General features: G+C 40.1%; 2 protein-coding genes and 1 non-coding gene across 4 annotated transcripts; 1 reads left to right on the top strand and 2 right to left on the bottom strand.

The window, feature by feature from the left end:
* The first annotated feature begins 1,325 nt into the window (after positions 1–1,325).
* On the top strand, positions 1,326–4,754 carry donson (DNA replication fork stabilization factor DONSON). The gene is made up of 13 exons (XM_029841008.1): positions 1,326–1,378; positions 1,450–1,903; positions 1,977–2,051; positions 2,156–2,356; positions 2,445–2,626; positions 2,698–2,773; positions 2,877–2,979; positions 3,098–3,188; positions 3,315–3,452; positions 3,556–3,754; positions 3,818–3,887; positions 4,044–4,174; positions 4,256–4,754. The coding sequence occupies exons 1-13, from the start codon at positions 1,326–1,328 to the stop codon at positions 4,394–4,396; spliced, it is 1,914 nt and encodes a 637-aa protein (XP_029696868.1). The 3' UTR covers positions 4,397–4,754.
* A 487-nt stretch (positions 4,755–5,241) lies between these two features.
* On the bottom strand, positions 5,242–5,314 carry trnam-cau (transfer RNA methionine (anticodon CAU)). Its single transcript has one exon. It is a non-coding gene; the product is annotated as a tRNA-Met (tRNA).
* A 390-nt stretch (positions 5,315–5,704) lies between these two features.
* Positions 5,705–16,873, bottom strand: LOC101065292 (N-chimaerin-like). Of its 2 annotated transcripts, none has more exons than XM_003966511.3 (15): positions 16,640–16,873; positions 16,422–16,516; positions 14,569–14,607; positions 14,431–14,486; positions 13,814–13,845; positions 13,610–13,723; positions 12,541–12,667; positions 12,055–12,216; positions 9,449–9,526; positions 8,968–9,052; positions 8,421–8,594; positions 8,127–8,204; positions 7,906–8,043; positions 7,585–7,690; positions 5,705–7,480 (listed from the first exon to the last, which is right to left on the bottom strand). In XM_003966511.3, the coding sequence occupies exons 2-15, from the start codon at positions 16,438–16,440 to the stop codon at positions 7,309–7,311; spliced, it is 1,380 nt and encodes a 459-aa protein (XP_003966560.1). In that variant the 5' UTR covers positions 16,441–16,516; positions 16,640–16,873; the 3' UTR covers positions 5,705–7,308. The 2 variants fall into 2 exon arrangements, with proteins under 2 accessions (XP_003966560.1, XP_029696563.1); XM_029840703.1 differs by having other exon boundaries at positions 16,834–16,865.
* Between the last annotated feature and the right edge of the window lie 52 nt (positions 16,874–16,925).

Raw genomic sequence — 16,925 nt, forward strand, 5'->3', positions numbered from 1 at the left:
GATCATTGATCCCCCACCAATTTACACTGTCGATGTACATGTAAATGATAACACACACACACACAATTCAAATGGGATTTACATCACTGTTGATTGCTCACATTTGTTTTTGATTTACATAAACATTTTTATGTGAAAATTCTCTATAGTCCCATTGTTGAATTTGTTTGTTATTTATTTACTTGAAGGAATCCCTAGTGCAGATGCACTCAGACATTACAGAGACAGTATTTGAAGAATAGCTAATGGGCTGAGAGGAGTCCACGGGTGGTATTTTTGGATAAAGCATCACTGAAAAGTCCCTCCTCACAAGTGCTAAATGTTGAATCATATTACTGGAAATAACTGGCAGTGAAATAGTTACATATAGTTACAATAGTTAATAGTTAAATATTAGAGTAATATGGTTTCGGTTCCATAACTGACAAACAGAGATTTAGACTAAATTGTTTAAACTAATTCTTCTGTGTAGGATTTTGGAGTTTTCATTGATTTTTTACATTAATTTATTATTTTTATTTAACCATGGTATTTAAAAAATCCAAGATTCTGAGTTTAAAGATAGCTTAAAATGTACAGTATATACATTTTTGCAACATATTTTTAAAATCAAACTTTAGTAACGACCGCCATCTTGTGGCCAAAATCTGAATCGACAACTTAAATTGGAGAATTACGTTTCCGATTTTATGAATGATTTCTTCAAGGGAAATCTAAATTCATAAAGGTTCTAAGGGGCTAAGCTGCAGTTCTGTAAAACAAGTAAGTGTTCTTGAGACAATAACTCATGTCAGAATTGATTTCCTTACATCGCCTTCATTTCAATGCTTCACTGAACATCGAATAAGAAATTAGCGCTGAAATCAAAATCGAATATTTTAAAACAAACAAACAACAAGAACAAAAAGATTGACAAAAGACAACAGTATTTTTGCAAAAGCGCAAATCCAAAGGGTACACTAAAAATAAGTTTGGAATTATCTGTGCATATTATAAAAGATATAATCAGTTTGGTTTAATGTATGATTATTTAAAAAATATATATTGCATTAGAAATTAACCAAACGCCAGGATCAGGGCATAAATTAGGGGTTATGGTTTAATAAAGTAGCATGAACGTGAGATGAAAGAGATTAATTGCAAAATAAAATGAAAAAAGAACTTTTGACACGGGACAACTAAAATCATACAGTAATATCTATTTAATATTAATAAGTATAAGTATATAAAACAGCAGTTTTCTGCATGAAACGATGTCAATCAAAAATGTTTTGTTCTGCTTAGGATTGCATATTCGCCGTCGCTGCTTTTTCCTGCAGTCATGAATGCAACACGAACACACCGATTGCGTCATCGCGCTGCGCGCCAACATTTCAAAGTGCGGAAGGCGCCGCGCCACAACGCGCCTGCGGATTAAACCTTTGCTTTCTGGATTCTGCTTATTTGAAGGAACCCGTTCCCCGTCGCCATGTCCGACCAGGCGGGATATTCACCCAGCTTCAAGCGGCCGTCTGAAATTATGCGAATGAGAATGAAGAGAGCCCGTTTAAGTACGAACGGCCGGGACTCAGCTGATAGTCCCGGACAAAGCGACTCGTCTCCGTCTTGTGTCCGACCCTTCTCCCCGGGACCGCTTTTCAGCACCCTCAATCGCACAGGAGGTGGAATTAAACGCAGGAACCCGTTTGCTAGCTTAGAAAATACTTACAGCCCCAGAAAGAAGCTCGTTATTTACAACGATGACGGAAATGTGGAAGCTGTGGACTTGAACCAGATAAAGGCGTCGAGCGAAAAGGAGGGGGACGGGGACATGTCAACAAGGACAGACTGTCCGACGTTTTCACCTTTGAGTTCCAGGCTGACTAAGGCTGAAAAATGGGAAGACAAAGATGTTTCTCGCAAGGTATGCGCTGTCTAATGGATGTCATGTTTGTTACATCACCTTAATAATAATTGTGCTCCGTCCTCGACTCCAGAAGAGCCCCAGTTTCTCTGAAGATGAGTCTCTCTTTGAGGAAGAGGAGGAAGATGTTAATATTCCATTGCTGAAGGTTTCATCTTTCTTTGAGCCATAACATGTGCACAAACAGATGCTTCCTTTTCACTGTTCACCTGGCTAAAGAATGGGTTATTTATTGTTTGTTTGTCTTCCCAGAGCCCTAACTCCATTGCTCCAGCCTCCATTGCTCCTCCGGTCTGCACACAGTATCCAGCAGACTGGAGCCTGAAGACTCGGCTCCTTTTCACCTCTTCGGTGTCCCTTTCCTGGGCAGAAAAACCCAAAGCTCAAGAGGAGGCTCTGGGGCTAATCCAACACTGCAGAGCTCAGTTTACCTCTCTGCCACACAGCCTACAGGTGTCATTTCGTTTTCGCATAACACGAATCGTCCCTTCGCTTTCCTGAACATCTTTGTTTATTTGCAACCCTGACCGTCCCCTTGCAGGACCCCAAATCCTGCTCAGAGCTCCGTTGCGCCTTCCAACAGAGTCTGGTGTACTGGCAGCACCCCTCCATACCGTGGATCCCCCTTTTCCCCAGAATCAATGCAGACAGGAGGCTGAAGAGTGCGAAGAGCAGCCCATGGGCACAAGACACCACACTTCAGCAGAGTCTCATGAATGAATGGTGAGTCTGGACTAATTCATTATTGTTAGCTGCGTATTCAAATGTAATATTTTTCCTCTGGTGTGTTTCAGGTCAGTCAGCCTATCGTCTCTCTACAGTCTGATGAAGGCCAGACTGTGTCCATACTTCTATCTCTGCTCCTATCAGGTAAGTGTTTGTGTCGTTTCATTGTCCAAGTGTAGGTTTACCAGCCAGCAAAGCTATATAAACACCGCGGGACAACATTGGTCCAATGCTTCTATGCTCTCAGTTCACAGTGTTGTTCAGAGCGGCGGGTTTGGCAGGCTCAGGCAGCATCTCTGCATTAATCTCCCCAACAACACGGGGCCTCAGAGAAGCAATGAAGGCTGAAGGTGGTTTGAAAGACAATTTCCTTATGCTTCCAAGACATATTCATTACAGTTGGATATTTTTTTTTAACCCATCTAAACATTCCATAAATATACATCAATAAGTTCTTTACCTCTTTAGGTATAGAGTTCACTCTGCCTTTAGTGGAGGAGAGGAGGAGGAGCAAGGAGCTGCTGACGCCTCAGGAAGAAGAGAAAGAGAAAGCAGAAGAGTGGGTATCTTTATGGTCTTCTCTAAATGTACTGTGTGTTATTTAGGACAGTTAAATGTTTTAAAATAGAAGTATTAACCAAGTACAAAGTAAGGCTCTTTTACAAACGTGTCATTTCAAATGTAGGTGTTGTGAGCTGCAAGAAGATGATGCTGACGACCAAGGAAATAACGGTGAGGATGATGAAGATGGCAGTCTGTCGTGGCTCAAGGCAATGGGAGTCCAAGACAAAATCAAAAGGCCGGACAACATCACCGCTCAACTGTATCCCCTGTGGCAGCCGTCTAGGCGCTACTGACCTATCATCCTTAAGTAAGCCGTGTCATGTCAAAATCTACGCTAAAACGTCCTTAACCAGCTGGTGCAGTCGCAAGGAAGGCAGCGCCGTGTCGTTGGACCACAAGCCCGAGTCCGTGGTGTGTGTGGAGGGACCACACACCTTCACCCTCATCAATTTCCTCATCAACTGTAAGAGTCTGGTTGCTGCGGCAGGAGCCCAGACTGGGCTTCCCCCAACCCTGCTGGCTCCCGTTGCTTTTCGAGGCGCTACGATGCACACGTTGAAGGTGAGGAAGCAACGCGCAGCATGTGGTTTTGTGCGTGCACTTGTCTAAGCCTCTGTTCTCTAGGCCCGCAGTGTCAACGTCAAGAGCCAGGTTGGCTCTGCGTACCAGAACATCAGCAGTTTAGAGATCACAGGTACCAAATCGAAGGAACCAATCTAAGAATTTGTCCAATTTATTTAATACTGGTTTACCTTCTTAAAAACTAATATAATTATTATGCTACTTTGTTAGTACTTCATGAAATAAGGAATGGTATTTTTAATTTGATGTTTTTTCCTCCTTCCTTCAGGGCCCATCCTTCCCACCACCCTTCACAACATCACCACGTTGCTTCGGCCTGCACAGAAAGGGAACTTCTCAGCTACTCTTTACACACACGCTCCTACGGCTGTCATGAACACACACGCCACCAAGGACCAGGTAAGACGCTGAAAGACATGAAATAAAAGCAGTATTGGAATTTTAAAAGTCCCATCCACCCTAATTGGTGTGTTCCTGCAGGGCACCGCGGGTTCTGTGGACTTGTCATCTTGTGGGCTTCATCCTGTTTCTGTTGAGCAGTTTAAGCAACCTTCTAGTCTGGGCAAGACAGCACTGACCCACATCAGCATGAACAACTACAGTTACACCTGGAAGAACTAATACTTTCAAATGAATCTTTTATTCATAATAATTAGGAAATAAGTAATCTTTTATGATGTGACAAGATGCAAAGATTACCTTTTTTTAATCCCCTTGCTTTTCAAATAATTTTATTTTTCAGAATTAGTCTTTTAAAAATTGTTTTTTTTAAGAGTTTCCCTTTTTTTAAATATAAATCACTAGTTCTATGGCATGAAGAAATTCGATCTTTAATCTGTAATTCAATATTTTTTTGTGTGTGTTTTATTTGTGTTTTATTTTGGAAATTATGTGAGGAAAAAATTATTTTAATTAATTAATTTACTCAAAATAAAATGATTTAAACAATGGACCTTTGAGGCTCTAATTATCTACTGATGAGATCAGAGAACTTGTTCACTGCTTTTCATGTTACTCGATGATCATCCTTAAATTTAGAGATGATTCTACCAGATTATTAAACTACATGTTGCGCCAAAGCTGGGGAACAATCATCTGTATAAAATGATTGTTCGCAGTTTAATTTAAGGCGGGACGTCGAAAGATTGAATCGCGCAGATGATTGGCTGTCGAAAGATTGAATGGCGCATATGATTGGCTGTTGAAAGATTGGATCGGCGACGCGACTGGCTGTTGAAAGATTGAATGGCGCATATGACTGGCTGGGCTTATACAGCTTTTCGCTCGTGCGCCATAGAGATTTAATGATATTTGCTGTATCATTACACAAACTCCTTAATGGTATCAGTATAACAATTACACTACATATGTGACTACCCAAAGCGTCCTTTAGAGAGACAAAAACTTACAAACCAACCCCAGTTCAGGAGATCCATTCTGCAACGACTGAGCTCGAAAAAGTAACCTGCCCCGTGTGAGGCTCGAACTCACGACCTTCAGATTATGAGACTGACGCGCTGCCTACTGCGCCAACGAGGCGATGTTGTACCGCAACTAATGTTTACAATCATATATCAATGGCATAATCATAGCACGGGTTTTGATTTTAAAGCTGTTTATAGACAAAATTAGTGTTGTAGTCCAATAGAGGAAAGGAAAGTGCTTCGAAAAGTGTCACATCCATGTCAACACCTTATGGAAAAACACTCCAAAACAATAAAACATACGGTAGTCGAGTTTTACTTTCTCACGACTGTCAACGCCCGAAAATATACTACAAAATTGGCAAACAAACGAAATACAAGGCATTATTCCTACAAAAGTATATTACATCTTGAGAGAAAAATGAAGTCAAAAGCTATCGAAAAAGCTAGATAAAGGTGAATTTCTATAAATTAATCAAATTAGAGCCAACCCCGATCAAACTCTGGTGAATAACGTTTTATTTTCAAAGTCAAAATGGATCATTGGAAACTGCTTTCACGAATAATTATAAAGTGGGGTCGAAATAAATTTACAAGTAATGTGTGACAGAGGCATTCAATTATTTCAGCACACACACCTTTATCACAGCTGGTTTAACATGTGGTAAATGCCTGGAGCTATCTTTAGGAACTATATTTCATAGGATTGATGCATAATTCCCAAAATACTGTAAGCTGAGTTTAGTAAACGTTTGCCCTGTAATTCAGTGACTTACAGTAAAAGGACTCTCAATTATACTGCTTTGAGTGTTTTTATTAGTCTGTTGAGGTGAATTGGGATGACTGGCCATGTAGACGTTTCTTTCAAGTGGTTGAATTCCACCTAATGAGGACAATAGGAATTTCAATTATCATTTTGAGCACAGAGACTGCATGTTAAAACTGCTTAATTAACATATTCATTTTATACAAATGACGAACAAAAGAAAAGCAAAATAAAGCACTCTTTCACATATTTATGTATCAAGTCACTTATGTTTGTATTCTCACTGCTGCCACCTACAGGACAAAGCTATCATGAGACGCACGGTAGTCAGGTCTCTCCATTCATTGCTGTGACATTTAATTTTAAGAGTGGATTCTCGGCTTTCAGCTTTATGGGTGTAAAAGATGTGAGAGAACACATTCGGAGACAGTGAGAAGACAATGCTGAACCATTGAAATCTATATGCAATACTCAGTGTTTTAACCACAATAACACAAGATGTCAGGAATCCATATATCAAGGTATAGAATACAGCATAAAACAAAGTGGTAAGTGACCCAGTTGTGAGTGAAATGAGCTGTAAATTTGAGGGATATAAAATTCAAGAAGTCCATTCTGAGGAATGAGTTAAATGTACTTCATTAATGCAGTCCTTCATTCAGTTAGCTGCCCAGTGTTTCTTCCACTTCAGATGAGGAATGAAGGATTATTTTGAGACTGCAGAAATCAAAGACCTTTGCAGCACTACTACATTTGCGATCCAGCGACATAAGCCTGAGGCTGGCAGTCAAATTGGGCGTCCTAGTAAAAGATAACAATGCTATTGGGAGGAAACTGATGCTGAAACAAATGCCCCCAAACTTTTTCAAGACATTCTTGAAATGTACACTATAGACTGACAAAGAACTGTTTCACTTTCTGCCAGCCCCCTCTAACAATGACATTTATCAATGACATTTATTACGGGCTACCCTTCCAGATATCCAGCTGCAGTAATTATATCTTGGGTTGGAGCATTATTAAAGAATTCATATCTTCTGGGGTGTGTAAGATCTGCTGAGTGAGCTTAAATTCACTAATGTCTAAAACGTGCAGGGTAGCAGTGTTTCCTTCAAACTCTCCACAATGATTATCCAGTCATTCACACAAATACAGTAGAGTTCTTCCATTCACTAAAAAACAGGTAGTTTACATTTTGTAGTTAGTTGCAAGACACATTTTCTTGGTGTCGTGCTTGTTAATTTCCAAATAAAAGTTATTTATCTAAGGAAGACAAATCACAAGTATTCCTCAGCATCCTTCATGTCTAAAGAGGTAAAGAAATATTTCTTCTAATGCTGCCCTCAGAATAAAACATCCTCATTAGTAATGAGTGATTCCACCACAAGTCTCTGATATCGGATGTCGTTAAGGGCTGTCATGGCATCCAGGTCTGGGGCCCTCATCAGGGTCGGGCCAAACACGATGCCCAAGTTCTCGCTGGACATGAGGTTCTCTTTCTCACAGTGGATCACCCTGGATGTGCAAAACAGCAGAGAGAATGAGAGAGGAGAGCTGGTCGTGAGATGTTGCAGTCTGTTGGACGTGATCAAATGTGCACATGAATCGTGCATTTTTACCTCTTAAGATGAGCCATGAGGTATCGCAGTGTCTCATAGTGAGCTGGAGGCAGCAGCTTCAAGGCCTCGTGGAGAGACTCCAGACGTTTTTCTGCATCTGTGATCTCTGCATGGTACAAAGAAGAAGAAAAAAATGAACACTGATAAGAGGACAGCACTTTCTGCTGCAATGTGTCACAACTTAAACACCAGGTTAACGATCACAGGTAAGGGAAATGCATGCCAGCTACACGTCTTTATTGTTGCCAAGGACGACCAAAGCCCCCTTCATTCACTGGCGGCATCTTATATAATAAGGTAAAGAAATGCGCGGAGACATACTTGCAGCCTCTATGAAGCGTGGGTAGGCATCATATGTGATCAAAGGAATAGGCAGCTCTCTAAAATAGAGCTTGAGGGCCCCAGTGATGATGTTGATGTCCTCGTAAGCATTTGTGGAAATGTCAGCCTTCTCTCCATCTGTGACAAAACACAGCTGATAAAATCCACCCAAAACAAGTGAAGAAAGCAGCAAAGTCTGACTTGTGTAAACAGTCTCTCACCTCTGTCAAACGCCAGCTTGACATCTTCAATCAGCTCACTGAAGCCTGAGATTCTGTACAAACCTTCTGACTGAAGACCTGAAGATTTGTAATAGACAATATCAATCATTTCCCCAACAATTTCACCTTAAGCTGCTTATTCTGGGCTCTGATCAATAACATGATGGCTGAACTTGGACATTATGAGCTGGCTTCACTCAGCTGGTGGGTGTTCTGAATGATAAAGGATAAAAGCCTGTTTTTGGCCGTTGTTACATAAATACTATGAGTCAGATACAGACACGTTTTGCTTACCTCTAGCCTCCAGTTCCTGTATGCACATATCCACCACCATTGGCCTCTTGGTGTTGTGGGCTTTGACCAGTGTGGTGAGGTCACAGCTGTATACCTTCTTGACGTGGCGCAGATCTGGCTGGCAGTCATTGGGCACAACTTTGGAGCACTGTTTGTGCACATTCAGACCACAATCTGAAAGAAAATACAGATTATGGTGGTCAATTAAAAATAACTGTACTTTATATGGTTGTATTGCTTTTAAATTCCAACTATTATGTAACATAATATGTCAAATTGTTATAAAAAAAAGCAGGATAATGGTTTGCATGCCTTGCACTTGATGTATAGGCATGGAGATTTAAACTAAGAATAAGTGTAGGTTGAAAAATTCACAATGACACTGTGTTCTCTGGCACCGGATTTGGTCTTTTAATAGACCAGAAATGAGTCAACATCCAACGTAATAAACTACACGCCTCCTGTCCTAATGTGAGGTAACACAGAGCACAGAGGAGGAGGAGGATAATCTTTTTTGAGAAAGAAAATAAATGGGATTGTGTGTTACCTGCACACTTGACTCCTTGAGCGATGAGGCCCCACATAAAGTTAGCACAATATTCACACCAGTGTGGACCTCTGAATGTATGAACCTGGATTAAAAATGCAGGGAAAATTTACTTTTAACAAAATTTACCAAAATACAGATAATTAAAAATGTATTGACATATAATTAACTTTAGAAAAGGTAAGAACGTCAAAGCGGAAGATCCTAAATTATACAGTATGAACATAACAGAATGTTTGAATGGCTCCTCACAACTTGGGAATATGACTTAATAAACTGAAGCATACAAATCGAATGTTCACCTGCATGTGTGTGTGCATTTGTGTGTGTTTTTGACTTCTGGGACTTCCAAACTCAAAAGAGAATTTGAATAAATCCTCATGAGCTGAATCAGCAATCCTGTATCTCTCTCTCTCACACACACATACACACACACACACACACACACACACAGAATGCAAATGGCAAAGCATTCACTCACCTTGAAGTTGTGAACCTTCTCGTATTTGGGTGCCAAATCGCTCTCCCTCAGGGTGGACCTCCGCACCAGCGATGTCAGCTGCGAAAGGGCAAAAGACCTGATTGGTTGCCAGAAGTTGGAAGCTGGGTAGGTAGGTTTGGAGGGGGCTGATGCCCAGCTAAGATGGGTTCTTGAACTGGTGCTGGGGTCCTGCATGCTGCCAGCAGCTGGCAGTGAGGGAATAGAACCAGCGCTGACATTTAAACCGAGAGCTGTGGTAAACAAAGAGCTATTGGGACGAGTTTCCTTTTTGGCTCTTCTGCGTTTTTTATCTCCCTTGATGCGGTAGGACTCTCGGTTTGGCATTGTTACATCTGTAGTTTTGTCTTAATTTAATTCAGACCGATTAGGAAGCAGAAAATATCTGATTTCAATTTACAAACACACAAAACTAATCAGAACAAAAAAGAATACGACATAAGCCAGAAAAGAACAGAAAAACTAGAATCTGAAATTAATTTAAAGCTCCAGCTGACAACACCATCCCAAACTAAGAAGCTAACATTCCATCTGTGTTCCACAAACACAGGCCAATCACATCGTCTCTATGCTGACGCTGTCTGGATGGTGCAATTCCAGTCTGTAATAAACAAACAAAGCCAGAAAGCTTATAATTCCCAATGGAAGGATAAAAATAAAACTTCAAATAAATCTTCATTAAAAAAAAAAAATCAAATATTCTCCAGTTCCTCAGTCAAAAAAAGCTCAAAAGCAGACTGGTCCTGATTTTGTGTAGCTGAGCACTCTAACCCACATGGCGGAGCGAGTGTCTTAATCTGCTTTCCTTCATAGGGTAGAGGTGGAGACAGAGGGAAGAGAAAGAGAGAGAGAGAAAGAGGAGGCGGATGCTGAGCTACAGCACAGCAACGAATGAATTTAACCAGATGCAGCAGCAAAGACAAGCCAATCAGAGGACTTTGACTCTTGTTTGTCACCAAACCTGCAGCGACAGTAATCCCACGTGAGAAAAAGAATTCTGCCCATGTTGGGAAAACCTGAGACGTTCACTTAAACTTGCCCCCTTCTATAAAGTGCTATACTGATAACCATGGGGAAAACCTTAAAAGGTCTTGAAAATGTAAAATATATAACTATATTGTTACTACGTTCACAGGGAATGTGAAGCAGCTTTTATCCCCCAGTGAAAATCAATCAGCTGAAAGACGGTACAGCTCCTCCTGCTTTGGTGTCAATGTCACAGCCACTCTGCTTTGTCTGCAAATCCAGACAATTATGGAAAACACACACACACTCACACAGATATATAGTGTGCAATGGTTGTTATGCTCTACGGGCCACGTCAGGCATCAAAAGGCAGTTCTGGAGGGATTAACACCATTACAAACGTGTTTGTTTTATCTGTGCTGTATTACAGTTTGATACATGTGCTAGTAATTTAGCTATTATTATATATTTGCTAACAGCAGAACTAAAACTGATAAAAGAAAGTCAAGCTAACAAACAGACAACTTGGATGCGTATTACTCAGTTGGCAGCTTTGGGCTTCTGCAGGCAACCTGCTGTTATGTAATTTTACTGCAGAGCCCTTGGCTGGAGGCCACCTCCCTCATGCATCCATCATCCATCCTCCTCCGCCGTCGTCTCCCTCTTTCACCACATTCCTCGACTCTTTCATCCATCTCGAGACTGAACCAACAGCAACTTTCCTCACCTTTAACCTACAGGGTTACTTTAGTCTGCACATTTGGTTACTTCCTCTCTTGAACTAGAACAACTCATTTATAAAACTTTCTGTACAAGTTTTACACATTAAAGCACATGCACATTTAACAAGGCAAATGAGGCTATTCAGTCTTGTATTAATCTCAAACACCAAGGGCGCCTACACATCGCCCATCAGACCGATTATAGCAATTTTAGAATTTCATTGATTGCAAGTGTTCCTGAGAAGCAGATCTCAAAATGTATGATGCCAGGTTTCATAGCAGGCTATGACAATGTGATTTGTTAATCTCAAATCCGGGAGCAGTTGTATGCGATGCAGAATCGAGACCTTGAATTAGTGGAGTTTCATCGTTTAACAAGGCTTCCTCTGCCACATCTCCACAAGATTTTATTTTTTGTGTGACTCCCACTAATGTAAAGTATGTGTCCTTTGGCTTGTAGAACCATAGCCACAATTGTATTGAGAGATGACCGTCTTACTTTATCGGCAATTTCTTTCCAAGGCTCTGTTAGCGAGACGTTGGCCCACTGCGAATAGTATTCTCAACGTGCAACACGCGATCACCATTTTGGATGCACCACGAAAGATGTCACCTCATTTCAGCCACAACTGATTTTTGTCTACGACAGCTAAAAATTGTTCAGTGCATTCAAGGCTCAGCCTTCTATAAAACACAGGCACAAAGACATTGATGAATGATGAGCTCAACTCAGAATTGTGTTTTTTTTTTTTTTTACTATAGGCCAAAAAAGGCTCAATTTCTTTTTCATCCCCAGAACTCTGAAAACTTTCCAAACAACACTTCATTTAAAATACACAGTACCTGTTAAATGTCATCTCGTGTCTTTTCAAACACACACAGTGTATACAGTGTCCTCACCCTCTCTTCTGTATTAAGGTCATCTTTTGCCGGTATGGGTCCGTCTGGAGTTTCCGGACTGAGTGGGAGGTGTTTTTTTAGACTGGGCTCCTGGTTCAGGGTGGTGTAGCCCACATGTTCGTAAATGGGGTTTATCGTCATCTTAGCAATGTACTCCGCAGCCTGTTAGAATATAACATTAGTGTCAACAAACAAATATATAACCCACTTTCACACCTTTGCATCTACAGTCTGACTGTAAGAAATACAAGAAAACATCCAAGGAATCTGGAAGCTATTAACCGTAGCACGTGTTCTTTTGGCCTTGAAACCGATTTATCGTGACAAAACAAAAATGATGCCTGGCATATTGTCAATAAGGTGAGGTCCTAGATGTCATAGAAATTGAAGAATTCCAACATTCTAATGTGCACTTTTTGTGAGCAAAGCTTAGCATTGAGCCAATGAAATGCAAGACAAGTTAAAGTATAAGAGTTAAATACAAACCTTGGTCTCAACGTAGAGTGTGATGAGAGCATCTGTGACCAGGTCATGAATAGACTCGAACCTCTTCTCGCCAACAAAGTGCTTCCCATCATGATAGAGACGAAAGTTTCTCGTCTGATTCCCAAATCTTGAGGCAACAGAGCAGGAAAGGAATATTCATATTTATACTCATATATTACATATTTAGATATTAGATACTTTTATATTACATACTTATGTATTATATGTTTAGACATGAACATAAAAACACAGTAAGCACTGCAGTAAACTCTGAAAAGGTGAAAATCCTAAAATTAAAGCTAAAGTGCATATTTAACTCAATGACAAAATGGAGCCATTATGCAGAACAATGTTGGCGTATAACAAATGAAAAACATTAGTGTATTCTTTCTTTATTTACAAAAACAGTAAAGTTCTGAAAGGCAATTTCTGTTAATGACGGACAGACCCTGAAGTGGGCCAACACATTAACCACTCCTCTGTGGATCACAACAGAACCACTGTGAGATAAAGCCACACTGCAAAATCATTAACCTAAAAAAAAACCTTTCCTCTTTTTGCAACACCAGAGTGAATCACTACTTTATGGTCTGGGTATTTATGGAATGCAATTATAGCCAGGGGAGAAAGACTTCTGCAGGTGCAAGAATAGTGGCACTATGAATAGAGCAAACTGACCCAAAACCTACTTCAAACTGTGCCGTGCACCCATTAAAAGTATAACACTTGTGCTGAAGAAATGGTGCATGAAGCTCAGTGGGAAAAGTGAGCAGAAAAATGACACATTGCCTCACTAAGTGAAGGCCTCCCTTGTGCCGGGAGGAATGGGGTGTAGAGCAATGGCTACTCAGATGAGCAGAGGTTAAACACTGTACACCTGCACGGCTGTCTTAAACGCTTACATCCAATGACATACACGTCCTCAACAATAACACAACTGCCAATCAAATACACACAGAGGGTGCTGGAGGTTAAACAATTATAAGATCTCTGCCAATTCACGTCAAAAGCTAAAACAAGTCACAGCACTTCTCATGAAAGTTACCAAAATATGTGGATCAAGGCATACCTTAGAGCTAGTGTGTATGTACCCGGCTGCCTCTGACTCTCTCTGATGAGGTAGCTGCCTTCAGCTTGACTCAGCAACTGGTCAGCCTCTTCTCTTGAGATCATACCATGGTATCTGGATTAAAAGGCAGCAAGGGGACAAGAAAATGAAAACTAATCGAAAAATAAAAGAACATTTCTTAGTAAATGCAGAAAACCAACTTACTCTCTACCATAGTATTTAGGCCGGTTGTCAACCTACAGCAAAGATAATAAACGGATGTTAGCTTAAATAAAAAAAACATTTTTAGTGTATTACTCAAAAGAGATTTCCCAGTGATCCACTATGTCGCCTTCCAGTGTTTATTTGGTGCATCATTAAATCACATATTGGCTGAATTCCCAACAGGCACCACAGGGATGCTGGTAATACCAGGACGATAGAAAGGGTGGAGAGCGGGTTATTACATTCCCTCCATCTGCCAGTCTGCTGATTCAAACTGGGTCAACATTGGCTACCTGACCAGACCAAATGAATCAATGTAAACAGCTGTTCATTTAACCCCACAATCGTCCATCCAGGCATCCGATAAAAGAGATTACTATAAACACCAGACGCAATCCAGCTGAGTCCCCCTTTGTTTCTCCAAAATCCATTTTGCTCCCTGACAAACACATTGGGATTGTACCTCCTTTGTGGGGGACTTCAGCAGCAAAATAATAAACCAACAGGAACATCATTTTTTTTTTGCAATAAAGGTACAAAAATATAGAAATTCAAGAATAAAGGATAGAAGAATAGCCTAAATGCTGCCAACTGAAAATAAGGATGTGTGCTCTCACCTCACTGGTGCAGGTGAGTCTGCGTGGGTGAGGTGCTTCCTGTTGGAGCTGATATACTAGGCAAGACAACCACACAGAAACAGATCAGCTACAGCATCCTAAAGTGAAATTCAGTCAAAATCTTTTTGTATTACTTACAATAAGACTTCCATACTGGAGGCCTGTATTCATCGTGATCTGGGGACAAAAAAAAAGTCTCAGCGGTTTGAGTTTTTATTTGCTTTCCTACAGTGCCCTCAGGTGGAAAATACAACAATTGCATTACTGTTGATGGACTCCACAGGATGCAGTTATATTAAATGTAAGATAAAATAGGTACATGCTTTATATTGTTTAGTTTCTCTGTAATTACCCTGATGTATTGATGGGTGCTGGACTTTTCATTGACGGTCCTTGTACAACTATAAACCTTTCTTTATAGGTAGACTAATTAAGTCTATAAAAGATATATAACAGCCCTATGGTCTACTAGAACATTTAACGCATGTTTCCTCTTCGCTTATTCGGCGTTGCCGACAGGCTAGTAATAATAATGAAATATTTATGAATCTGTGGAGGATTACAGGCTTAGAGAAACCAAACAATATGTGACTGCAGGCTCTCAGATGGAGTTTGGCTCAACTCTGCAGCCCTTACAGATTATTTTCACTGAAAATACTTTCAAAGATTAATGTAGATAAGCTCAAAATGTGTGAATATTGACTAAATCAGTGATGCTCCTTAAGTGGAGTTGCTGCTGTATGCACTATAGAGTGTAAATACAATGCATATGCTGTCCCACCACAACATCTGCACATTCAAGCACGTGCTGTGTTCCATCTTTTCAGCTTGAGGAAACCTATCAGCATGTTTCCTGTTTCTGTGTATTCTGAGGTCACTCAACAAGTCTTATCTGTTTAACACTTCTGTCCTGTCCATATCCTGCCTTCAAATTAACCGCAAACCTTCCCTGGATGAGCGTGTCACCCCCCTCCTCAAGGCAACAGACAGACAAACTCACGAGAAACCAGACATAACATGCAGGCTGTGAAAACCCAGTGTTGGCAATGAGCACGGACAGAAACAAAAGCAAGAGCTTTCAACGATGATGTTGATGCACTGCAACCTCTTATTAGCTGTCAATGTTTTTCAGAAGATTGATTCAAGAGTATCTTTTCACCTACAAGTGCTCATTGCAATTTCTATTTATGTTGCATATTAAGGTTTAGCCTTATACCATGTAGGTCAAATTCAACAAAGCCTTAAAAAACCTTAAAAAAATAATGATTTGGTAAAATCATTGCCATAGGGTCAGCAAACAAATACATGTTGAAAATCACCACAAATGAATGAACACGAGAAACCAACAATCTTTCACATTGTGTAGGTTAGAATTTCCGAACCTAGTTTCCAATTTAAATTTTACAGAAAAAAACCAATAAGAGAAAGCAAAGGGTTTGGATTTTTTCAGCAAGAAAGTCTTTGTGGCATCAATGTGCCAACTTTGTAAGCATTATGAATTCTAATTTGCACTCTAATTAAACAGTTTTCAGGTATATTGTTTTAATATATGGATATTAATTTGCATCCTTCGTAAGGATATTATCTTAATATTAAAACAAATGTATGTTAGCTGCACTGGCACAGCTGAATATTAGTGATGTTTTTATCCAATGTATGATATTTGTTATCTTTGTTCTATAGTTCAAGCACTATTTCTATGTATGTATAGATCTCATTAGCTGATTTAATGTAATATTTCCCTGGTGCAGGACTAATAAAGTCAATTACAAGGAGTACGCATTACAAATGCTGATTTAAAATGCTGTTTTCAAGGTAGGACGCGGAGAAATAAACGCCCCATTTGACCCAATTTTGAATAGCAATAGGTTGGAACTGACTATAATACATTTGAAAAACAGATTTATAAAAACAGTAAATAGTAATGCAATTACATCGACCAGACAGAATATAAATATTCCACCAATTAAAGAGCACAATTCTCTGCTTACCAAAGACGTTTAAGGCCATCTTGATTGTGTGAAATGATGAACCATTAACCAGCAGATCTAGATTTTCCACAATACGGACCCACCCAGTTCAAACCCTGAAAGAAAACGCATATTAGAGCAATGATTTGCAGAACCCAGCGTACTAGACAGGCTGAAGTAAAACTGCTGAGTAACGTTAAACAACAAATGATGAAGCACATACTACCCATAGAGCTAACCTTAGCAAATTCGGAAAGCGTTACTTTAGTTGGTGTGCTGATTGGTATAAAAAGCGCAAATGGCAAATAATTGTTCCATTGAAACGAAAACAAATAATCGGCCTCATGCTGTTTTGTAAGTCCACCGATAGCATTTAAAATCAAAGATTAAGGAAAAAGTGGTTTATTAATCTAGTGGTTAGCTATTCACATACGATCCATTCTATTGGGGTCGCCATCTTGGTTGGTCACATGGGCACTGGGCAGTCTCGAGCACTCCAGGGTAACTATGGCAACAGATTTTTGC

The sequence above is a fragment of the Takifugu rubripes genome, chromosome 8, assembly GCF_901000725.2.
Source record: "Takifugu rubripes chromosome 8, fTakRub1.2, whole genome shotgun sequence".
NCBI lineage: Eukaryota > Metazoa > Chordata > Actinopteri > Tetraodontiformes > Tetraodontidae > Takifugu > Takifugu rubripes.